The sequence below is a fragment of the Choloepus didactylus genome, chromosome 6 (assembly GCF_015220235.1).
Source record: "Choloepus didactylus isolate mChoDid1 chromosome 6, mChoDid1.pri, whole genome shotgun sequence".
Classification (NCBI taxonomy): domain Eukaryota; kingdom Metazoa; phylum Chordata; class Mammalia; order Pilosa; family Megalonychidae; genus Choloepus; species Choloepus didactylus.
In genome coordinates this window covers 141551099-141577633 of record NC_051312.1, presented here as the reverse complement: position 1 = coordinate 141577633, position 26535 = coordinate 141551099, and the positions used below count along the sequence as shown (strand labels likewise).

Here is a 26535-nt window from a genome sequence, read left to right as displayed (position 1 = left end):
CCTGCCAAGAAAAAGATAGAAGTCATAGAGACTCATTTATCTCTTGAGTTTAGTATAGAGTTCAGCAAACAATAGGCACTAAATAGATGCTAAGTTGCATGCACCAAACCAATTTAAGTGGTACAAAATGGTATAATCCAAGAAGAAGGATACACTAGAGACTTCCAAATTTTTAAAGTGGAAAAAAGACACTGTTTTAGGGGGAAAAAACAATTAAAATGCCACCTCCTTCAGATAAAAAGATGCTTGAGTATGATGCTTACCATGATCAACTGCCAACCAAACAAGCAGGACCATCAGAAGAGCACTCTCTTCAGGGTTTTACCCAGGGCAAGCTTAACATCCTTATTCCTCAAACTGTAGATCAAAGGGTTAAGCATAGGAACCACATTGGTGTAGAAAACTGAGGCAAATTTACCATCGTGCATAGATCCAGGAAAATAAGTTGTTGAATAGGTGAATGCCCCTGACCCAAAAAACAGAGCAACCACAATTATGTGGGAGCCACATGTGCTGAAGGCTTTGGACCTGCCCTCAGCAGAGGGAATACGGAGGATGTTGGAAAGAATCAAAGCATATGAGATGAAGATGCTGATACTGGATATTGTGATGATGACTCCAACAACAATAAAAAACACCAGCTCATTGATACGTGTGCTGCTGCAGGAGAGCTGCAAGAGAGGGAGGACTTCACACAGATAATGGTTGATGATGTTGGAATCACAGAAGGTCAGTCTCAGCATGTTTCCAGTGTGGGCCATGGCCCCAGCAAATCCCATCACATATGAACCAGACACCAGCACAGAACACACCTGAGGGGACATGGTGACTGTGTACCGCAGAGGATTGCAGATGGCCACGTAGCGATCACAGGCCATCGACACCAACACATAGCACTCAGAGTTGACAAAGAAACAGAAGAAAAATAGTTGAGTCATGCATCCCACATAAGAGATGGTATTTCCTGATGCAAAATCACTCAGCATTTTAGGGGTAAATACACAGGAATAGCAGAGATCTATAAAGGACAAGTCGAAGAGGAAAAAGTACATTGGGGTATGAAGGGTGGAATTCAGTGCAATTAACATCATCAAGCCCAAGTTGCCCACCACAGTGAACATATAGATCCCTAAGAACAGAAGGAAGAGGGGCAGCTGGAGCTCTGCTTGTTCTGAAAATCCCACAAGGATAAACTCAAGCACTAAAGAGGTATTTCTTAGAGTCATTCTCTTCTGGGGAGTCATCTGTGGAAACATGGGAGGAAACACATAGAGAAATGCTGGGCACAAGCATGGCTGCTGAGAGAAGATTATAGAAGTTAAGCTAGTGCACTGATGCCCCTCCTTTCTCTTCTCTTTCTTCCCTCATCTATGCTCCTCTCTCCAAATGTACTGACAACGTGTCTATAACAAATGTCAGCTCCCCTGGGCTGATTGTGTATCCAAGCTAGAGTCAGTTGCATGGGCAGCAATAATTCTGTCCTTGCATGAAAGAGGAGGAAACAGTTTATCCAAATTGGCTGCCAAGACCCTCAGAAAGACACCCAAAGAGCCAGGAAATACAAACCGGGCCCAGTGCCAAAGGAGCCTCCCCAGACCTGAGAGAAAGGAGCTCTCGTGTCCTCCATTGTTTCCACCCATTCTCTGCTTCCTTCTCCCAACCAGATACCAGGTTCCTCCCTAAAGAGAAAGTCGAGAGTGTCCCCAACTGTATCCATATATCCTATCTTTCTCTTCGAGCCCCTTCATTCAATCTTACCTCAAGGTCAATGTTGAGAACAGGGAGCAGAACAATATTTTCCAGAGACCTTGGCTGTTGGATGTAAAAGAAAACCATCAGGAAAGATGGGGTTTAGACAGTCACCTTCCTTCTCCCTGGACCCACATTCTGGGCCTCATGCATTCTCTTTTTCCATAGCTAGGAGGAGAAAATGGCACTGTTAGTGCATAAAGTGGACAGCCTTAAGAGTTTACTGTTCTGATTCCCTTGGTGCTGAGAATCAGAACTTTTACAGACCCTAGTCTGTACAAGGTGCTCTAGGAATAGACCAACAGTTCTTTTTATGGATTTTCCCAGATGGTCTACTCCAACTTCAGGAGAAAAAATAGCGATCCTCATTTTCACCAGAACCCCAGTTGGCAGATCATAGAGAACTTTATGCTGCTTGATTATCTGAGGGACTCAATTAGACACAATTTCCCCTGGGAAATTCTCAGAGATCTGTCTCTATAGGGAAGAAATTGCACTGCCTTTGTTTACAGCTTGGGTTATGATGCTTACCTAGCATCTTGGGACCAACGTACTCTACTCAAGCTTTCCCTTTACTCCAGGGATTTCATGTCCTGTAGAGTTGAGCTTGGAGACTCATTTGTCCTCTCCTTCATTAACTCTTAGAGCCTAAGCTTGATTTTGAGGCGAGGACAAAAGAAAAAAGTCAGATTAGGGTTGTAAGGGCCAAAATGTTCTCCCATATGATATCTGAGAAGACCTCAGCCAAAAGGCTTCTGGCATCATGTCCTGTTCTGCTGAGGACAGCGGAGACACTTTCACTGCTGCAACTACCACCTACACTCAGTTCTTTTTTGCTATATATGAAGAGCTTAAATTATCACAACACACATGCAAGGGAGCACATGCATGCACGCGCGTGCACGCGCACACACACACACACTTACATGAGGTTTTTCTACAGATGTTGCAGGCCAAAGGTATAAAAGGAAGTGTACCTGAAGTTTTACTCCTACCATTCCCTGGATGGCAAAGCTGCTCTCCATATGATCTGCTACATGAATATTCCAAGGAACATTCAAAACATATGGATATATGCATTTCCAAATTCCAGCTGAGGCTGCCTAAAGTAATCTCAGTTTGCACAGGACAGTCCTGATTCATACCTATTTTCCCTGCATCCCTGATTCATCCTAATAGCATGGCTGGATGATTTATAAAACTATTTATGTTCTGTACTCCATTTATATTTTAAGTGTCTAGGTTTAAATAATAAACTGCATGGTCACCCTACAAAAATGAGCAGCAGCATCTATTCAGGTACTCTGGCCCCTATTGCTTCCTGGACACCCTGAGCTCCATCTCCTTTCCTGACTGAGGGAGACTCTCTCTCTTTGACCCTCCTTGCCCTCAAAGGTCTCCTTAAGTACCTACCCACCCTGGACAACCAATGTTCTCTCTTCAGTAGAATATGGCTTCAAAAATGGGACGGGCATTGATGACAAGCTGCTTCTGAGTTCCACCTAGCCAAAAGCCACAAAGCAAAGACATTCAAAGCCTGGCTACCTGCTTGAAATAGGTGAAAGGGAAAAACAGGAGGAGAGAGATCACCTTGGTATAAGAACTAAATATTGGTACAATATACTGTTGTATACTATTGTATTTTGGAACAGTAAATTCTTTGGTGGTATTTAACAAAACTGAACACAAACATACATTGTAACCCAACAGTTTACCTCCAAGATGTATACCCAACAGTAATAAGTACATATGTTCACCAAAAGACAAGCCAAGGATGCTCCCAGCAGCATTATATATAATAGCCCAAAACTGAAAACAGCCCCATATAAATCAACTGTAGACTGCATAATAAATTGTAGGATATTAATAAAATAGAGCCCTATGTAGCTGTGAAATTTAATGACATACAACTACATGCAGCATGGATAAATGTCACAAACCTATTAAGGAGCAAAAGAATCTAGACACAAAAGGATACATACTTTATAATTCCATTTATATAAAGTTCAAAACAAGCAAAGCCAGCCAATGGTACTAGAAGTCAGATAGCATTTATCCTTCATCAAGCGGCCAGGGCCTAAGGAATGGAAAGGGATATGAAAGCTGCATCAGAGTTGCTGGTAATGATTTGTTTCTGATAAGGATGCTGGTTATGCAGATGTGTTCAGTGTGTGAAAATTCATCCAACTATATTAGGGTGAAACAAAAATTTTACTTAAAACATAAATGGAGTATAAAACATTAATATTTTTATAAGTCATGCTGCCAAACTAGTTTAAGAATAAAATTACTAAACACTGAGTCATAATTCTTTCATTTGTAAAATGGGAATTCACAGACCTAACAACTCAGTACAGTAAAACATACAAAAAAAAAAAAATCCACTATTTTTATTTCTCCTCTATTTTGTGCCTCTTAAATTTAAACAAATATTATTTTTCTAATATAAAGAGAGTAAATCAAGGGGAAAGAGAATTAAGGCAACTGTGGAATGCCTGGCATTGTGTTGGGTATTTTCTAATGCAATATGATGTCTTTAACACTATAACAAAGTTATAAAACTGTGTGTGTAGCAGATTGTAAGATTGTATTTTCCAAAGAAGGCCATACCAATTCAACTCTCTCCCTCTCCCTCTCTCTCTTTTACACACACACACACACACACCTGGCATCCATCATGCTCTTGGTACAATGTGACTGACACTCTCACCCAGCTATGGGATCTATGTTCCCTAATCTTGTATCTAGACAGGGCCTTGGAGTTTCTCCAATTGATAGGGTGTGGCAGAAGTGATGCAATGTGACTGCCAAGGTTAGGTCATAAAGGATAAAGCTTTCACCGGACTCTTACCTTTCTTTCTTTCTCCACTTTTACTCCCCTTTTGTTATCTCCCAGCTTTTTAGAACAGTCATGTTGGAATCTTCTGGCCTGGTCTCAAAATGCATGACTGGACAGCACAGTTACAGTCTTTTGTGCAGTGCTGAAGGGAAGGAGTGCCACTCTAGGACCTCTGTGCTGGGGGGTGGACACCAGGAAAGTGACTCAAGGGAAATGGCCAGGAGAATCTCCAGCATCTGTCTACATTACTTAGTTCAATTCCCCCACCCTATCCAGAGTCTCTGTCCAGTTCCATATTTGGATGATGTTTTTGAGGTTTAATTTTATGAAATAATCATTCCTTTTTAGTATATATAATTTCCTACCCACTGTCATTTCCCCTCTTGTATGATAATTTAACAGACATGCAGCAATGGCCCAGAAATGAAACAAAAAGAATCTCTGTTCCTTAGAGTAAAAGTCAATTTATTCATTTATTTATTAAGATCAGCTACTTCCCCCGATATCTCAAAAAATTGTTTATAATCAGAAAAATCTCTCCTGGTAAAACAAAGCTAATAATTCTGGGTAAATTATAAAAACATGTGTTTGTTAATGTTTGACTGTCAGAAACTAAGTGAATTCCTACGAGAGAAAAAGAGAAAAGAAAGTAAAGATCCAGGTACTGGACCTGGAGCTTGCCCGTGGGGAACTGGCAGATTCCAGGTTGTCCAGAGTCTGGGTTATAATGGGCTACATGGGCGGGACATAAAAGATAAAAGCCTCAGACTCAAGCAGGTTGGGAGTTTGGAACCATGATTAACTCATAATATTGGATCTCCAAAAGGAAATATCCCCAGTGTCTAAATTAGAGAAGGAAAATTGTCCCACAAAGGAAGACAGAAAAGATCTGTGTCTGACTTGGCCTTGATGCTCAGAGGACAGAAAAAGAGATAAACCATCCCCTGAGAATTTTTAACCACCTCTGCGGTTGAGGCAAAAATATTCTTATTATGTATATAATGAAAAAAAATACTCTCTGGTGAAAGTAATTTAAATACAGATATCAATGAGTTTTGAATATAAATATCCAAGGATCATGATTTCACTTAAAAAAAAAAAAATCACCAAACACAAAATAAGCCACCATGAATGAGAATCACTATGAATGAGAAACCACCAACTACAGAATCAGACCTGCAAAATCATTAGACTTGCCAGGGACAGAATACAAAATAAATGCTTTTAATGTGTTTAATGAAATAAGAGCACAAATTGAAAGTATGAAGAAGAAACCATGTATATTGGCCAGGGAGATATTTTTAAAGAATGAAATAGGACTTTTAGAAATAACATGCTAATTGAAATCAGGAACTGCGTGGCTATGTTAAACCTAGTAGGCACCTATATCAACCTACTAGGTACCAGTGAAGAGAAAATAAGTGATCTGGAGGGTACACCTGAAGAAATTATCCAGAAGTCAGCATCAGCAAGAGAAGGGGGGGGGGGTAGAAAAATAATTTTTAAAATTCAGAAATAAAGAAGGTCCAAAAGATACATAAAATCACCCACCACATTCTAGGCCCTGTTCTTTGCTCTAAGAATAAAGCAACAATCAAGACAAACATGGCCCTGTACTTACAAACGTAAATATAATCTAGAGAAATCTAGAATAAACTGACATTTACACAAAATTAATTAGAAATATAATAAGTGTGGCAGAGGGAAGTTGTGGGGTGCTATGAAACCATTTCACGGGGGAAGGAGATGTGTGTGGCCCTACTGAGTCTGGAAGGTCAAGGAGGAAGTGAAATTCAGGTTCAAAACCAAAAAGTAAGAGGGAATAATAGATATTTTTATTCTTTGTTTGTGACTGTCCAACATTGGAACTCCTCCGTAAGTTTGAGGAAACTGCCCTTGTTTAAGTTTGGTTGGCTCCAAGACTGCCTCTCTCTGAGGAAGCTCCTGAGACCATGAGATGAGGCAGAACAGAAGAGCTGAGCTCAGCCAGTTGGATGTTACCATGAGGACTCTGAATCTGGGGCACATGACACAAACAGGAGGAATTTATATTTCGTGTTGGCAAAGACAAAAAAAATTTACCAATAGACAACAAAGGCTGGGTGCTGAAGATACCAGCTATAGCCAACAGCAGCCTCGCCAAGCTGTTCTATGGTGTCTTTGGCTGTGATTCCACCGCCTGGCTTTCCCTGGATCCTGCCTGGTTCTAAAAGCTGGTTCCCCAGTTTGCTCTAAGATTCTGTGAACCACCCCATTTCCAGCCAATAAACTTCCTCTTTTTTTTTTTAAACCAAAGTTAACCAGAATCTGATGTTTGCAGTTAAAAACTGCAAGTGTAGTAGGGCCTAGCATTTAAGGGGGCTATGGGTAGAGAATGGAGAGGGGGAGAGCAGCCCAGGCCGTGGGCAATGTTTTTTGATGTTCGGATGAGGGCAGAGATGCCCACCACAATCACCTTCTTAAAGGGGCATGGCAAATCCTCCATCTACGATTTGCTCTATTTTGAATGATTTTCCTCTTAGAGGAAAATGTTTAAGCGTGATTTGGATGATAAAATGACCAAACATTCCAGATTCCAGAGATTGCTCTTCTTCAAAACCTTGTACAAAGTTTTAAAACCTTCAATTCCTCAACGGCTCCTTATTCTTTAATAAACTGAATTTTGCTGCTTAGTAGAATAAATATAATAAGCCTTTTTGTTGGATCACAGAAATTAATTCAATGAATTATCTGGGCAGCTGTTTTAATGCAATGTGAGCCATATCAAAAAAGAAGAAGGAGAAAAGGAGGAGGAGGAGGAAGGGCAAGAGGAGGAAGAGGAGGAGAAAGAGGAAGAAGAGGAAGAAGAAGGAGAAGGAGAAGACGATAGATTGTTTTAACATCTAAGAAAGCTAATGGAACAATAATTATTTTTATTAATGATTAGGTTGCTCATATATGGTTAAACTGATCAATGCATACAGAATCCTATATTTCACATATTCTATATTCAATTTTTTTTTCTATTGAGGTCCCTTGTAAAATCAATAGATGGAATAGCTTTTTGCACTTTGTAAAACTTTGAAAAATAATTTTACTCAAAAAATCATTATAGTCTATTATAGAGAATACATCTTTGACCTTATAACATGTTGTTTTATGCTAGATTTTTATTCAGAAACCTTCTCCAATCATTACATGGTTACTATGGAAATGCACAATCTGCTTTATGATATGATTTTAGAAATGCTTGCTATTAGTCTTGAATAATAAGTAGAAGGTTACCAGCAGAGAAAATCAGGAGGGCATTCTGAGCAAAGGAAATCACAAAAGGAAATATAAAAGTCACTTTAAAAATGGCAAATTTGGGGAATGATAAAAGGTGTTCAGGATTGGATCATAGTATACCGGCAATGAGGGGTAGGAGACTTGGGGGGTAGGATAAGGGTAATAATTAATCATATTCCTCTTCCCTCTCTGAATCCATAATCAGTTGAGAAATCAGCCACAGGAGTTAGACAGACAGGGATAAAAATACCAGCCTTATTGCTGATAAAGTTGACTAGGGAGGCCAGCTTAGATGTGTACCTGCAACAGACCCTGAAACTGCACACCACAGATTAAATTTATGAATCCAGGCCCAAACTTAGCTGGACAACAGCTGGTATACTCTGCAAGGAAAAGGAGTTGCAAACGGAAGAGACAAGTGTGATTTTTGAAATGGGCTTTTCCTAATCAAAAAAAAAATTGGAGAGAACAAGTGTGGGAAGGGGGCTGGGCCACACTGAACCACAGTAAAAATTCCTCCCCCCAACTTCTCACCAGTCCTAGAACAAGGTATGCAGGGAAAGAAAAGGTCTCTTCCTTATTTACCTGCCTGGGACACAGAGGTTCCTCCCCCTGTAGGGAAAGTGAAGCATGCGGCAGAGAGGCTCACAGTTTGCGCCCATATTTGTTGGCACCACAAAGAGTCTACACTTGACTGAAGTCGATGGTGAGCAAGATGGGAGCATCTTGGCATCACCAGTCTTGCATTTTGACTTTTGGAAATGAGCAAGGATGGATCTGGAGACAAGGAACCCTGAACCAAGGTAGTGGGAGGGATATGCAGGCTTTCACACCTAAGGGATACATCTGATGAAGAGAATCAAGCATGACTTAAGAGACTGAACAAAAGAGAACGAGAGATCAAAGAGAAAGCTACTCATATAATTTAGAAAAGGAATTCAGGATCACCCAGATGAACACATCACTGTTACAAAGCTTTCTGAAAACAAAGAAACAGTGTTGTTTTTCTGTGTAGCAAAGAGAAACATTTTGCATCATTCCACTGACCTTGCAGCTTTAAACTCAACCAAGGTAGCAACTTAAAATCAAGATTTTCATATGTATTTAATCAGACAGAAAACTTCTCAATATATTACAGAATGAAAATAAAATTACAAAGTATACTTACACTGTGATCTCATCTTTGAGTGTATATATAGTTTTTGCAAACTGGTCCAAGCCACACATATACATACACATATGTATACACACACATACATACACAAAAACTTTTTCAAAGAATATATACCAAAAGGCTAACCGTGGTTATCTCCAGGTGGTAGGATCACAGATATTTTAAATCTTCTGCTTATCTCTACTTTTACATATTCCCACAACACTGAAGTATTACTTTTGCACATTTAAGAAAAAATATAAAAAGTTAAATTAAAAACAAAATACTGCACAATTTAAATAATTTTAAGGTCTCACTGAGGATTTGTTCAACTTTTATTTGCACCTTCTATGCCTGTCAGGCATTAAGCTCCCTACATGTATTATACCACTTGGCTGAGGTTGGGAACATAATCTCAATTAAGCATTTTCTGAATATATTACTGTAAAAGCCATATACAGTAATTTGGCAGCTCTCACATGTGTTTATTACTGACCCTATTAATTTAAAACATTAAAACAGGGAAAAAATCTTGAGTGTTTTTCCCTTGACATAGCGTTCTGGCAAACTGTTTCCAAATAAGAACATAGGGATTTGCTCAGCTCAGGCATCACAGTCAAGAACATGAACATTGTACAGGATGAATATATGCATCACATATGCTATTTCTTACAGTCTTACAGATTGAACCTTCCAGAAAGCAGCTAGTATTAAAAATGTAGGTTCTAGGAGGCGGGGCAAGATGGCAGACTGGTGAGCTGTATGTTTTAGTTACTCCTCCAGGAAAGTAGGTAGAAAGCCAGGAACTGCGTGGACTGGACACCACAGAGCAATCTGTCTTTGGGCATACTTCATACAACACTCATGAAAATGTTGAACTGCTAAGATCAGCGAAATCTGCAAGTTTTTGCGGCCAGGGGACCCGTGCCCCTCCCTGCCAGGCTCAGTCCCGTGGGAGGAGGGGCTGTCAGCTCCGGGAAGGAGAAGGGAGAACTGCAGTGGCAGCCCTTATCAGAAACTCATTCTACTGATCCAAACTCCAACCATAGATAGACTGAGACCAGACACCAGAGAATCTGAGACCAGCCAGCCCAGCAGACAGGAGACAGGCATAGAAAAAAAAAAACAACACGAAAAACTCCAAAATAAAAGCAGAGGATTTTTGGAGTACTGGTGAACACAGAAAGGGGAAGGGCGGAGCTCAGGCCTTGAGGCGCATATGCAAATCCTGAAGAAAAGCTGATCTCTCTGCCCTGTGGACCTTTCCTTAATGGCCCTGGTTGCTTTGTCTATTAGCATTTCAATAACCCATTAGATCTCTGAGGAGGGCCCTTTTTTTTTTTTTAATCCTTTTTTCTTTTTCTAAAACAATTACTCTAAGAAGCCCAATACAGAAATCTTCAAAGACTTGCAATTTGGGCACGTCAAGTCAAGAGCAGAACTAAGAGAGCTCTGAGACAAAAGGCAATAATCCAGTGGCTGAGAAAATTCACTAAACACCACAACTTCCCAAGAAAGGGGGGTGTCCGCTCACAGCCACCATCCTGGTGGACAGGAAACACTCCTGCCCATCGCCAGCCCCATAGCCCAGAGCTGCCCCAGACAACCCAGTGTGATGGAAGTGCTTCAAATAACAGGCACACACCACAAAACTGGGCGTGGACATTAGCCTTCCCTGCAACCTCAGCTGATTGTCCCAGAGTTGGGAAGGTGGAGCAGTGTGAATTAACAAAGCCCCATTCAGCCATCATTTGAGCAGACTGGGAGCCTCCCTACACAGCCCAGCAGCCCAGAACTGCCCTGGGGGGACGGCACTCACCTGTGACATAGCACAGTCATCCCTCAACAGAGGACCCGGGGTGCACGGCCTGGAAGAGGGGCCCACTTGCAAGTCTCAGGAGCCATACGCCAACACCAAGGACTTGTGGGTCAGTGGCAGAGACAAACTGTGGCAGGACTGAACTGAAGGATTAGACTATTGCAGCAGCTTTAAAACTCTAGGATCACTAGGGATATTTGATTGTCAGGGCCACCCCCACTCCCCGACTGCCCAGAAACACGCCCCACATACAGGGCAGGCAACACCAACTACACACGCAAGCTTGGTACACCAATTGGGCCCCACAAGACTCACTCCCCCACTCACCAAAAAGGCTAAGCAGGGGAGAACTGGCTTGTGGAGAACAGGAGGCTCATGGACGCCACCTGCTGGTTAGTTAGAGAAAGTGTACTCCATGAAGCTGTAGATCTGATAAATTAGAGATAAGGACTTCAATAGGTCTACAAACCCTAAAAGAACCCTATCAAGTTCAGCAAATGCCAAGAGGCCAAAAACAACAGAAAATTATAAAGCATATGAAAAAACCAGACGATATGGATAACCCAAGCCCAAGCACCCAAATCAAAAGACCAGAAGAGACACAGCACCTAGAGCAGCAACTCAAAGAACTAAGGATGAACAATGAGACCATAGTATGGGATATAAAGGAAATCAAGAAGACTCTAGAAGAGCATAAAGAAGACATTGCAAGACTAAATAAAAAAATGGCTGATCTTATGGAAATTAAAGAAACTGTTGACCAAATTAAAAAGATTCTGGACACTCATAGTACAAGACTAGAGGAAGATGAACAACGAATCAGTGACCTGGAAGATGACAGAATGGAAAATGAAAGCATAAAAGAAAGAATGGGGAAAAAAATTGAAAAAATCGAAATGGACCTCAGGGATATGATAGATAATATGAAACGTCCAAATATAAGACTCATTGGTGTCCCAGAAAGGGAAGAAAAGGGTAAAGGTCTAGGAAGAGTATTCAAAGAAATTGTTGGGGAAAACTTCCCAAATCTTCTAAACAACATAAATACACAAATCATAAATGCTCAGCGAACTCCAAATAGAATAAATCCAAATAAACCCACTCCGAGACATATACTGATCACACTGTCAAACACAGAAGAGAAGGAGCAAGTTCTGAAAGCAGCAAGAGAAAAGCAATTCACCACATACAAAGGAAACAGCATAAGACTAAGTAGTGACTACTCAGCAGCCACCATGGAGGCGAGAAGGCAGTGGCACGATATATTTAAAATTCTGAGTGAGAAAAATTTCCAGCCAAGAATACTTTATCCAGCAAAGCTCTCCTTCAAATTTGAGGGAGAGCTTAAATTTTTCACAGACAAACAAATGCTGAGAGAATTTGCTAACAAGAGACCTGCCCTACTGGAGATACTCAAGGGAGCCCTACAGACAGAGAAACAAAGAAAGGACAGAGAGACTTGGAGAAAGGTTCAGTACTAAAGAGATTCGGTATGGGTACAATAAAGGATGTTAATAGACAGAGGGGAAAAATATAACAAACATAAACCAAAGGATAAGATGGCTGATTCAAGAAATGCCTTCACGGTTATAACGTTGAATGTAAATGGATTAAACTCCCCAATTAAAAGATATAGATTCGCAGAATGGATCAAAAAAAATGAACCATCAATATGTTGCATAAAAGAGACTCATCTTAGACACAGGGACACAAAGAAACTGAAAGTGAAAGGATGGAAAAAAATATTTCATGCAAGCTACAGCCAAAAGAAAGCAGGTGTAGCAATATTAATCTCAGATAAAATAGACTTCAAATGCAGGGATGTTTTGAGAGACAAAGAAGGCCACTACATACTAATAAAAGGGGCAATTCAGCAAGAAGAAATAACAATCGTAAATGTCTATGCACCCAATCAAGGTGCCACAAAATACATGAGAGAAACACTGGCAAAACTAAAGGAAGCAATTGTTTCCACAATAATTGTGGGAGACTTCAACACATCACTCTCTCCTATAGATAGATCAACCAGACAGAAGACCAATAAGGAAATTGAAAACCTAAACAATCTGATAAATGAATTAGATTTAACAGGCATATACAGGACATTACATCCCAAATCACCAGGATACACATACTTTCTAGTGCTCACGGAACTTTCTCCAGAATAGATCACATGCTGGGACATAAAACAAGCCTCAATAAATTTAAAAAGATTGAAATTATTCAAAGCACATTCTCTGACCGTAACAGAAGACAATTAGAAGTCAATAACCATCAGAGACTTAGAAAATTCACAAATACCTGGAGGTTAAACAACACACTCCTAAACAATCAGTGGGTTAAAGAAGAAATAGCAAGAGAAATTGCTAAATATATAGAGACGAATGAAAATGAGAACACAACATACCAAAACCTATGGGATGCAGCAAAAGCAGTGCTAAGGGGGAAATTTATAGCACTAAACACATATATTAAAAAGGAAGAAAGAGCCAAAATCAAAGAACTAATGGATCAACTGAAGAAGCTAGAAAATGAACAGCAAACCAATCCTAAACCAAGTAGAAGAAAAGAAATAACAAGGATTAAAGCAGAAATAAATGACATAGAGAACAAAAAAACAATAGAGAGGATAAATATCACCAAAAGTTGGTTCTTTGAGAAGATCAACAAGATTGACAAGCCCCTAAGTAGACTGACAAAATCAAAAAGAGAGAAGACCCATATAAACAAAAGAATGAATGAAAAAGGTGACATAACTGCAGATCCTGAAGAAATTAAAAAAATTATAAGAGGATATTATGAACAACTGTATGGCAACAAACTGGACAATGTAGAAGAAATGGACAATTTCCTGGAAACATATGAACAACCTAGACTGACCAGAGAAGAAATAGAAGACCTCAACCAACCCATCACAAGCAAAGAGATCCAATCAGTCATCAAAAATCTTCCCACAAATAAATGCCCAGGGCCAGATGGCTTCACAGAGGAATTCTACCAAACTTTCCAGAAAGAACTGACTCCAATCTTACTCAAACTCTTTCAAAACATTGAAGAAAATGGAACACTACCTAACTCATTTTATGAAGCTAACATCAATCTAATACCAAAACCAGGCAAAGATGTTACAAAAAAGGAAAACTACCAGCCAATCTCCCTAATGAATATAGATGCAAAAATCCTCAACAAAATACTTGCAAATCGAATCCAAAGACACATTAAAAAAATCATACACCATGACCAAGTGGGTTTCATTCCAGGCATGCAAGGATGGTTCAACATAAGAAAAACAATCAATGTATTACAACACATTCACAAGTCAAAAGGGAAAAATCAATTGATCATCTCAATAGATGCTGAAAATGCATTTGACAAAATCCAACATCCCTTTTTGATAAAAACACTTCAAAAGGTAGGAATTGAAGGAAACTTCCTCAACATGATAAAGAGCATATATGAAAAACCCACAGCCAGCATAGTACTCAATGGTGAGAGACTGAAAGCCTTCCCTCTAAGATCAGGAACAAGACAAGGATGCCTGCTGTCACCACTGTTATTCAACATTGTGCTGGAAGTGCTAGCCAGGGCAATCCGGCAAGACAAAGAAATAAAAGGCATCCAAATTGGAAAAGAAGAAGTAAAACTGTCATTGTTTGCAGATGATATGATCTTATATCTAGAAAACCCTGAGAAATCGACGATACAGGTACTAGAGCTAATAAACAAATTTAGCAAAGTAGCGGGATACAAGATTAATGCACATAAGTCAGTAATGTTTCTATATGCTAGAAATGAACAAACTGAAGAGACACTCAAGAAAAAGATACCATTTTCAATAGCAACTAAAAAAATCAATTACCTAGAAATAAACTTAACCAAAGATGTAAAAGACCTATACAAAGAAAACCACATAACTCTACTAAAAGAAATAGAAGGGGACCTTAAAAGATGGAAAAATATTCCATGTTCATGGATAGGAAGGCTAAATGTCATTAAGATGTCAATTCTACCCAAACTCATCTACAGATTCAATGCAATCCCAATCAAAATTCCAACAACCTACTTTGCAGACTTGGAAAAGCTAGTTATCAAATTTATTTGGAAAGGGAAGATGCCTCGAATTGCTAAAGACACTCTAAAAAAGAAAAACGAAGTGGGAGGACTTACACTCCCTGACTTTGAAGCTTATTATAAAGCCACAGTTGCCAAAACAGCATGGTACTGGCACAAAGATAGACATATAGATCAATGGAATCGAATTGAGAATTCAGAGATAGACCCTCAGATCTATGGCCGACTGATCTTTGATAAGGCCCCCAAAGTCACTGAACTGAGTCATAATGGTCTTTTCAACAAATGGGGCTGGGAGAGTTGGATATCCATATCCAAAAGAATGAAAGAGGACCCCTACCTCACCCCCTACACAAAAATTAACTCAAAATGGACCAAAGATCTCAATATAAAAGAAAGTACCATAAAACTCCTCGAAGATAATGTAGGAAAACATCTTCAAGACCTTGTATTAGGCGGCCACTTCCTAGACTTTACACCCAAAGCACAAGCAACAAAAGAGAAAATAGATAAATGGGAACTCCTCAAGCTTAGAAGTTTCTGCACCTCAAAGGAATTTCTCAAAAAGGTAAAGAGGCAGCCAACTCAATGGGAAAAAATTTTTGGAAACCATGTATCTGACAAAAGACTGATATCTTGCATATACAAAGAAATCCTACAACTCAATGACAATAGTACAGACAGCCCAATTATAAAATGGGCAAGAGATATGAAAAGACAGTTCTCTGAAGAGGAAATACAAATGGCCAAGAAACACATGAAAAAATGTTCAGCTTCACTAGCTATTAGAGAGATGCAAATTAAAACCACAATGAGATACCATCTAACACCGATTAGAATGGCTGCCATTAAATAAACAGGAAACTACAAATGCTGGAGGGGATGTGGAGAAATTGGAACTCTTATTCATTGTTGGTGGGACTGTATAATGGTTCAGCCACTCTAGAAGTCAGTCTGGCAGTTCCTTAGAAAACTAGATATAGAGCTACCATTCGATCCAGCGATTGCACTTCTCGGTATATACCCGGAAGTTTGGAAAGCAGTGACACGAACAGATATCTGCACGCCAATGTTCATAGCAGCATTATTCACAATTGCCAAGAGATGGAAACAACCCAAATGTCCTTCAACAGATGAGTGGATAAATAAAATGTGGTATATACACACAATGGAATACTACGCGGCAGTAAGAAGGAACGATCTGGTGAAACATATGACAACATGGATGAACCTTGAAGACATAATGCTGAGCGAAATAAGCCAGACACAAAAAGACAAATATTATATGCTACCACTAATGTGAACTTTGAAAAATGTAAAACAAATGGTTTATAATGTAGAATGTAGGGGAACTAGCAGTAGAGAGCAATTAAGGAAGGGGGAACAATAATCCAAGAAGAACAGGTAAGCTATTTAACATTCTGGGGATGCCCAGAAATGACTATGGTCTGTTAATTTCTGATGGATATAGTAGGAACAAGTTCACAGAAATGTTGCTATATTATGTAACTTTCTTGGGGTAAAGTAGGAACATGTTGGAAGTTAAGCAGTTATCTTAGGTTAGTTGTCTTTTTCTTACTCCCTTGTTATGGTCTCTTTGAAATGTTCTTTTATTGTATGTTCGTTTTCTTTTTAACTTTTTTTTCATACAGTTGATTTAAAAAAGAAGGGAAAGTTAAAAAATAAAATAAAAAAGAAAAACAAGGAAAAAAAAAAGATGTAGTGCTCCCTTGAGGAGCCTGTGGAGAATGCAGGGGTATTCGCCTACCCCACCTCCATGGTTGCTAACATGACCACAGACATAGGGGACTGGTGGTTTGATGGGTTGAGCCCTCTACCACAGGTTTTACCCTTGGGAAGACGGTTGCTGCAAAGGAGAGGCTAGGCCTCCCTATGGTTGTGCCTAAGAGCCTCCTCCCGAATGCCTCTTTGTTGCTCAGATGTGGCCCTCTCTCTCTGGCTAAGCCAACTTGAAAGGTGATATCACTGCCCTCCCCCCTATGTGGAATCAGACACCCAGGGGAGTGAATCTCCCTGGCAACGTAGAATATGACTCCCGGGGAGGAATGTAGACCCGGCATTGTGGGACGGAGAACATCTTCTTGACCAAAAGGGGATGTGAAAGGAAATGAAATAAGCTTCAGCGGCAGAGAGATTCCAAAAGGAGCCGAGAGGTCACTCTGGTGGGCACTTTTACGCACACTTTAGACAACCCTTTTTAGGTTCTAAAGAATTGGGGTAGCTGGTGGTGGATACCTGAAACTATCAAACTACAACCCAGAACCCATGAATCTCGAAGACAGTTGTATAAAAATGTAGCTTATGAGGGGTGACAATGGGATTGGGAAAGCCATAAGGACCACACTCCACTTTGTCTAGTTTATGGATGGATGAGTAGAAAAATAGGGGAAGGAAACAAACAGACAAAGGTACCCAGTGTTCTTTTTTACTTCAATTGCTCTTTTTCAGTCTAATTATTATTCTTGTTATTTTTGTGTGTGTGCTAATGAAGGTGTCAGGGATTGATTTAGGTGATGAATGTACAACTATGTAATAGTACTGTAAACAATCAAAAGTACGATTTGTTTTGTATGACTGCATGGTATGTGAATATATCTCAATAAAATGATGATTAAAAAAAAAAATGTAGGTTCTAGAATGAGACAGCCTAAATTCAATTCTTTTAACCACCACTTACTATCTGTATAATCTTAGCAAGTTCCTTAACTTCTTTTAGCTTCAGTTAACCTATCTATTTCTTTTAGCTTCAGTTAACCTATCTGCTAATTACCTCACATAGTTGTAGGGAGGATTAAATTAAGAACCCACATGTAAAGTCCATGGGACAAAGTAAAGTCTCAGCTTGAGATTGTAAGGGTTTGACCGAGTCCCTTCATCCTCATATCACCTTCATCCTCAAATCATGGTAGTCTAGAAAGTAATAAAGGTCACTGTAAGATATGAAGATATGACATGGGTGAAGGAAGCAAATGGGACAAGCAGTCATATCCTTTGAGACAGCCAGACCAAATGGCATTTACCAACCAAATTGCATGTCTCAGGGCTTTTTTTCCTCTTTACCCCTGGCCAATTTCCTTCTCCCTATCATGCATTCCCAGCAGTCGCTAATGGAAACCTAAGGAAACTGTAGTGTGAGCAGGCAGAAAATAGTGAGAAGGGGATTTTGGATGACATTTAGGTATGTTACATTCACTGACAGCAAGTATCATTTGCACACAAACAGGTATTCATTCAGAGATAAACATATAAATGAGTATTTGCAAACAAGAATATTCTCCCGTTAAGTACTTGCTTATAGAATCCCGTTAAATACTGCTCATTCCACTTAGCACTCCTATATTATTTTTAAACTTCATGCATATCTAAACACAACCAGTGCTGGGACAGGGAAAGTATGGGATGAGCCTGAAATATGTTGTTTTTCCAGAAAGTAATAAAGGGCTGAAATATTATAGAGATATGTCAAAAGACCAGAGGCTCCCACTGGCCAAATCAGCACTACAATAAATGACAATAATCAATCATAACCCATTAGATAAAATTAGAATGCATGAGTCCATAATGACATACATACATACAGACAGACAGATAGACAGACATGAAAAAGTCCTTCCTGACAGTATGATGCCAATTTATAAATGGAAAACAAATGGTGGAGTCAGAAAAATCTTCATTTTTCAGCCATCGGAGTAATAACAGATTCAGGTAAGGATGATAAAACTAGTGTGGGAAAGTTGGAATAGGAAGAAGGTATTTGCAAAGCCTCAAAGCATCTCTTTCAAATTTGTTTTTAATTACAAAGGAAAAATCGTACTCTTCCCAATAAAATCACTAAGAAACTTGCAAAAGTTTAAAAATTTCCATATTATCAAATGTTCCCAGAAGCCATTCTGAAAGGATATAAAACATATTCATTTGGGAGAGTTTAAAAAAATGTTTGCTCTAAGAAAGCAGTACTGTGTCCTACAAGGACAGTGTATCCATCTTTCCTGCTTGCTTTTTATTCATTTATTTGTCCCAGCAACACCCCCTGACTCCCTTTATTCTAATTAATTCCCATCAGTAGAAAAATTTTAAAGAAGCTTTTCATGGAATTTGAAAATAAGGAAAAGATTGTGTGCATGTGCATCACACATGCATGCAAAGACTTGTACACGCAAGTATTGTCACTGGAAAAATAAATAACTAACAAGTAACAGTGATTGGCCCTCTGCAGGGTTACAGGAAGACCTGAAACTACAGTGAAGAGAAACTTGCTTTCACTGATTATTGTTTGGTAATAATTTTAAGCACCATGAACATGTAATACCCAGTCAATATACAAATACATATATATTTTAAATGGAATATAGGAATAATCTGGTAGAACATGGTCAGTTTTCATATAAGGGGCCCAGAAAGATGAAGTAATTGTCCCAACATCACACATTACATTAGCAGAAGTGCCAACACCAGGAGGAAGTGGGCGTAGCAGGGATGGAAATAAAATTTACTGAGCACCTGGCATTTAACTCTCTTGATAACCCTATAAAAAAGTTTACATGAATATTCTACCATTAAACATCTGCTTATAGAATTCCATTAAATACTTCTCATTCCAGCTAGCACTACTTTCTTATTTTTAAACACCGTTTGTATCTAAACATTACATGGTGCTGGGGCCGGGATCAGCCTAAAACATAACTGTTTTCCCAGAAAGCAATAAAGCACTGAAAATCTGATGGGAATATGTCAGAAGGACATGGGAACCAGTGTTCCTACACTTTTAACACTAGCTTCTCCCTGGGTCCTATTCCCCTATATACCCTGCAAAATTCTTCAAGAATTTCTCTGGTCAGTTAGCCAAGACCAACTCAACAGAATTCTATGCCTCCTTCCTTCTTACAAAAATGTGATATTTAAAATTAGTCCTTGGAAAAGTTGCATGAAGTTTCTGTAGACAGAACCAGCTTTTAATGTCCTAGGCCAGCTCACATTTGAAATGAAATTTGCCAGAGACTGAGGGAGGGAGAAGTGAGGTTTCATGGAAAGTCACTGGCATTATAAAGCAAGACCCTAGATTCAAGTCACAGCTCTGCCACTGAGCAGCGGAATGACTATGAGAGTGGTACACAAGCCTGTGTCTATTCTCAGATAAATGAGGAAGCTGAATGAAGCGGTCCTCAAGACTCTCTAAATGTAAATATGGTATTGTGTTGGAGAATCTTCATAAATTAAAGAACCCTTAAAGGGAGGATCAACCTGTTTGAGAAAGAGTTAAAATTTCCTCCCTGTAACCACTGAACTCTGGACCATCTATGGTAGTCCTCTTGTAAATATTGCCCCTTTATCAGAAGGATTTTTGCTCAAGGTTTTCTTCAAAGCAATTTTGACGTCCTTATTCCTCAGGCTGTAGATTAATGGGTTGAGCATGGGCACCACAATGGTGTAGAACAGTGAGGACACTTTCCCCTGGTTCATTGGCAAAAGAGAAGATGGTTTGAGGTACATGAATGCCCCTGATCCAAAGAAAAGAGAAACAGCTATTATGTGGGAGCTGCAGGTGCTGAATGCTTTGGACCTGCCCTCTGTGGAATTGATGTGGAGGATGCTGAAAAGGATGAGTGCATAAGAGATGAAGATGGTGACTGTGGGCACACCAATGTCCATGCCCACAACAATAAAAACGACCAGTTCATTGACGTGGGTGCTGGTGCAGGAGCGCTCAAGAAGGGGAAGGATGTCGCACATGTAGTGGTTGACGAGGTTGTCAGCACAGAAGGTCAGCCTCAGCATGCATGCTGTGTGGGCCATGGCCCCAGCAAACCCCATCACATAGACACCGAACAGAAGAAGGGAGCACACCTGAGGAGACATGGCGACCGTGTACACCAGGGGCTTACAGATGGCGACATAGCGGTCGTATGCCATCGCCGACAGGATGAAGGACTCAGAGACAACAAAGAAAAGGAAGAAGAAGGGCTGGGTCACACACCCTGCGTAGGAGATGATGTTCTTCTCTGAGACAAAACTCACCAGCATTTTGGGGGTGATAACAGTGGAATAACAGAAATCTATGAAGGACAAGTTGTAAAGGAAAAAGTACATGGGGGTGTGCAAGTGACAATTCAGCCCAATCAGGGTTATCAAGCCCAGGTTCCCCACAATAGTGACCACATAGAAACCTAGAAACAGGAAGAATAGAGGCATCTGGAGTCTCGGCTGGTCCATTAAGCCTGCGAGGATAAACTCTCTCACGGAGGAGGAGTTTTGGGCTACCGTTCTCATCTGAGGCTTTCTGTGGGAGCAAGGGGGGGAAGAGCACTCAGAGATAAAGAGAGAACCACCTCCGCCCTTCTTGAGAACTGGATCCACACGGAGAAATTTTTGAACTTCAGTAGAAAGCCCCTTCCTGATCACTGCAGGTCTGTTCTCATGGCCCTCAAGCGAGTCTACCCTCAGGGGCACGCTCTGGAGGAGGAAGCTGCCTCCCAAGGTGAGGGCAGGTGCTGCTGCGAGAGAGTCCCAAGGACAAGCTGAGGTGACCCTCAGATCTTTACCTTGGTTCCTTTGTTGTGTCCTTCCAACTCCCGTTTCTGCTCAAGTTTACAAAACCTGGGGCCCATCTCTGGGGAGAGTCCTGTTGGAAGTTGGAGCCAGCCCAGCTCTGCCTAGAGGGTCCAGCTCATGTTCAACAAGGACAGAGAAGAGAGGTCAGGTATTCACTCTCAGGGGCATTAGGACCTGAGTGCGGGCCTTAGAAGATTTCAGCCCAGATTCAGTCACTCACCTCCTTCAGCTTGCAGCCTCAGGGCTGCACCCTTTAATCCAACTCTTATGCTCAATTGCTCAGGCAGAGAAATGGCCCTGGTGAAAATGGTGAAGAACAAAGCATAGACCCCTTTGACCCCGTCCTATTTAGAGGATCAGAGCCTGGGCTGCCTTGGAATTCTTTTTGAACAAAAGGACATGATATCTGAGTGAGGCTTTGACCCAAAGCTTTGCTCTGGCTTGCAGAAGGGATGCAGTATCCCTGCCTGTCATCAGTGCCAGCCTGTGGGAGAGCAATGAGCAGTTTTATTCTTGGTTTAGAGATCTAGGGACCTGATTAGAAGCAGAAAGCCAGAGGTTCTCTTGGGATCACAGCCCTAGAAATTAATGTTACAAAGAAAAGGAATTTTTGCTTATACTCTTGATAATATTTGGATGGGCTTCTGGAAACTTTATTTATGTGTTCAATTAACATCCACTCAGTAATATACAAAGAATTGTACAAAAGTAAAATCTTTACCATTTGTTGAGTACTTATTGTATACTCAATACTCTACCTGTCCTAGCACTTATATATCACCTCCAGCATGCAAGGATGCATTACCATTCTACATAATAACTTCATTTTAATTTGTCATCAAATCTTATGAGTGGGGTTTTATTATCCCCACTTTAGAGATTAAATAATTCTCCAGATTTGAAGTTTTAAAACCCCATTATAACCTTTATCTATCTGACTCCAAATCTGGTGCTCTTCAAAACTGTGTTTAACATCTCTCTTGTGAGACATAATGAAATGTTTTATGAAGCAGGGTCCTTAACTTCAAGACTCTAACAATCTCTTGGAAATGACAAGATATATGCAATGAACTAAATAGGCAAAAGAATGTGGTAAGATCCAGAAAAGGCAAAAATTAAATGTAATATGTGTTCAGAGGAAGGCATTCAACATGCCACTTCCATTCCAATTTATCACAGGAACTCCATAATACCTAGTGCACAGAAGCAACAAACCTTCCCTGTCTTCTCCTAGAATTTGAGCTTGATGGTAAAGAACAATCTCCATCAGTTAAGAATAATCTTTTCCAAAACTGCTAAATTGCTGGAAAGCTCTTCAGTGACCCCTGTACTCCATCCCTGCTCCTTCCATTATTATTCTCAGCCATCTTCCCAGCTCCTTGGGTCCTGACTGCAGTGGTTTTACTTGTAATTGTAAATGTTATTTTAGCTTATTTCCATTCCTTTACCTGTTATCTCATCTTAAAGTTGCAATTTACAACACTGCTATAACTGAAGGCTTGCCCTTGCTTTAGATAGTTGTGATCTGATGTTAATTGAGCAATTTACAACAATGTTGTAACCAGATACCCTCTTTTACAGCGACTTTGTGCTAACCCCAGCTGGTTTTTGTCAATTTTCAAGGACTTCTGGGCCTGCACTTGCATACTCCCTATTAACTATAACCAAAACATAACCAATCAATGTATGCCAACTTAAATAATGTAACTATCTCCACTTCCCTTTGTTTGAATCCCATAAACCTCTAAGCTTTATAGACTCAGGGAGACAGATTTGAGTGGTAGCTCCTGTCTCCATGCCAGTCAACCTTGCATTAAAGCTCTTTCTTTCCTCAAAATCTCTATGTCATGGCAGTGGCTTCTGTGCACGTTGGGTAGTGAGCCCTTGCTCAGTAACATCCTTATACCTGATGGCATGGTAAACCCTTCACCCCACTGGACCAACTACATTGTTGCCCTTGTTTTGCTTGCTTTGGTCTTTTCCTAACTATCTCTCTAATGACAAAAGTTACCCCTTCTGTGTCATAGTCGCTCAGAAACCTGCTTGAGCTCACTGACAGCTAATTGACACTCTGACAGTCTCATAGGTTTGAAGCAATATTAAAATTCATCTAATCCTGTAGTTTACAAACCAAAATGTACTACTGAATTAAATAAATTTTATGCTTATTAAAAATACATATCCTCTGCCCTTATCCAGACATCATAAACCAGAATCAACAGGGGTGGGACAATTTTATATTTCTTTCCTAAATCTCACCTTAACTGGTGATCTGGAGATTTAGCCAGGTTTGGAATTCACTGATCTAATCTTCCCTCCTATATTTTCCCAAGAGGAAAACTGATCAGTGGTAGAAAGTAGAGTCCAAAATAAAACTTGGGTCTCAAACCTCTCTGGGTGCTCTGGCCTTCAGTTTGGCAAAAATGCACAGTACAAGTAAGGGAATAGTTGGAAAGCAGGCCTAGAACAGCACCCAAGGGCTATCCTGGGGACAGACTTGAAGGTCAGGACAGGAGATACGTATGCAGTGGGCTTGGGAATGAGAGCCATAGAATATTTTAGACAGGGAAGTGATATGATCAGAGTTGTGTTGGGGAAGAGCAATTGGGTGTCAATGGCTTGATGCAACACTGCCCCAGGCAGTGTGTTTTTATCTTGAAACTGAGAGGCTTATGAACTCAAAGCACTAGCAAAAGGAATGACATTTTAGACCAAGTAAGTTAGAAGTAAATGGAGCAAAAGGCATTTCTACACTTCTTGTGTAGCACAAATCACATAATGTTGGCTCCTGCCTTATAGCTGTGGGGTCCTCTACCCTCCACTCTGAATATTTTTACAATGCCCTGAGTTCAGGCACCATGATTTCATATTATTCAGCCCACTTTTCCAGCAACTACTGTTGCTGTGACAGACAGGTGCACCCAATTGTAGCCAAACAATACTTTTCCTTAGAGGCACCACTTGGCCCTGCTTCGTGCCCTAGGATGTCCATACCAGGATTTGGAATGCTTGTGGGAATCTGCTCAGCCATTCTGGGCATGTATAAACTTGGAAGTATACTGGCATTACCAGCCCCTGGGGCCAGTGGGTAAATGCACCCCTCTTCTTTGTCTCTAGAGGGTCATTCTTCACACTAACTAAAAGAGCCTCAGAGGGATTGATCCTAAGTTTCTTATTAAGGTAACCAGCTCAATAACACACCTTTGGATTGGCTTTCCATCCTTCCCTGTTTCACTCTTCCTCTTTCCTCCACTCCTGTTTCCTGGGGTCATTTCTAAAAATAAACCACCTCCACACAAGTCCTGGTCTCCAGCAATGCCTTCTGTGGGAATCCAAGCTAAGACCCTCCTAAAACAAATGCTGCTTGCTCCACTTGGTGGGAAGAATTAGCCTCATACAAAGCCGTGTGGTTCCAGGTTAAGACACTAAAGATGAATCACTACATTCATCAAGTACCTGAAATTCCACAGTAAAAGAATTTTTTATCTTGAGTATGCCCTGTCAAAATGCTAAAATACCAGAAGAAGTAGAATCTCAAGATACCATCAGCTACTACTCTAAAGGGCTGAACAGAGAAAACCAAGGATTGTTTGTCTTTAGATCTGCCATAGCTATACTTACAACACGCTGAGTGAGCATCCATATCCCTTCAGCAACATGATGGATGTGAACTGGGTTTATGTACTTTTGTATCTTTAAATCCAAATTTAAAACCTGGCTTTCAGCAGCTTAAAAATTTTTTATTAATCTCTCTTGTTCTGAATTTCTTCATCTTCAAATGGGGATAATGAAAAGAATTCACAAAATTGGTACAAGGATTAAATTAAATTATGAAAATGGAAGAACCTAACAGAGAGGCTGACACATGGAATAGTCTTGATAAAGGTTCTAGATAACAAGACATATAACAAATATAAATATATATAATGCAAGGAGGAAATGAGAGAAAGAAAAACTTGCTGAAAGCTACATAAGCCTAAAAGATGCAAGAGAGGGATCAATATAGGGTGAAGGAAGAGAGCTGCCAGAAGTGACAGGATTCCTGAAACAATTTGTTTTTCTTCAAAACTTCATCTAAGGATTCCAGTTGACCAAGACAGTGGTGTAAGATGCTCCAGGATGCTATTCCCCCATAGAATATTTGAGCAAGTAGCAAAATCTGGCAGAGTCAAGTTCCTCAAAACTCTGGAGAACAGTTAAAGGGTTCCAGTAACTGGGCAAGTACTGAATCAAGAAAATGCAGCTTTGAAAGTGGTAGAAGAAGGGCCAAAGAAGAAATCACAAAGGACATTACAATATATCTTGAATGAATGAAAATACAATATACCAAAACTTATGGGATGCAGCATAAGCAGTGCTGAGAGGGACATTTCTAGCTCTAAATGCTTGTTATAAAAGAAGAAACATCTCAAATCAGTGACATATCATCACAAGTGGAGGGTCCAGAAAAAGAAGAGAAAATTAAACCCAAAGTGAGCAGAAGAAAGGAAATAGCAAAGTTTACAGCAGAGATAATGAAACTGAGATTTAAAAAATGGAGAGAATCAGCAAAACCAAAAGCTGATTCTTAGAAAAGATTGATAAAATCGACAAGTTTGTGGCTAGATTGAAAAAGAAAAAAAGGAGAGAGGAAGCGAATAACTAAAATCAGAAATGAAAGTGGGACATTACTTCTGACCTCAAATAATTGGAAAGGATTATAAGAGGTACCATGAACAAATGTATGCTAATACACAGGTGACCTAGATGCAATGGACAAATTCCTAGAAATACACAAACTACCTGCACTTACACAAGAAGAAATAGAAGATCTCAAGAGACTAATAACAAGTAAAGAGATTACATAAGTAATCAAAAACTCTTCCAACAAATAAAAGCCCAGGACCAGACAGTTTCACTGGTGAATTTTACAAGACATTCTGAGAAGAATTAATACCTACCCTGCTAAAACTCTTCAAAAAAATTGAAGAGGAGGGAATATTCCCTGTGCTGGTTCAAATCTGTTATGTACCCCCCAAAAGAGCCAAGTTCTTTAATGCAATCTTGTGGGGGTAGACCTATTGTGGG

The 26535-nt window shown here is 40.0% G+C and overlaps 2 protein-coding genes across 2 annotated transcripts; both read right to left on the bottom strand.

Annotated features, from left to right (window-relative positions):
• Positions 1-296: 296 nt before the first annotated feature.
• On the bottom strand, positions 297-1244 carry LOC119538682 (olfactory receptor 8B4-like). The gene has a single exon (XM_037841821.1). It carries the CDS (start codon positions 1242-1244, stop codon positions 297-299), a length of 948 nt encoding a protein of 315 aa, XP_037697749.1.
• An 18970-nt stretch (positions 1245-20214) lies between these two features.
• LOC119537372 (olfactory receptor 145-like) lies at positions 20215-21186 on the bottom strand. The gene has a single exon (XM_037839853.1). The coding sequence runs from the start codon at positions 21184-21186 to the stop codon at positions 20215-20217; it is 972 nt and encodes a 323-aa protein (XP_037695781.1).
• Between the last annotated feature and the right edge of the window lie 5349 nt (positions 21187-26535).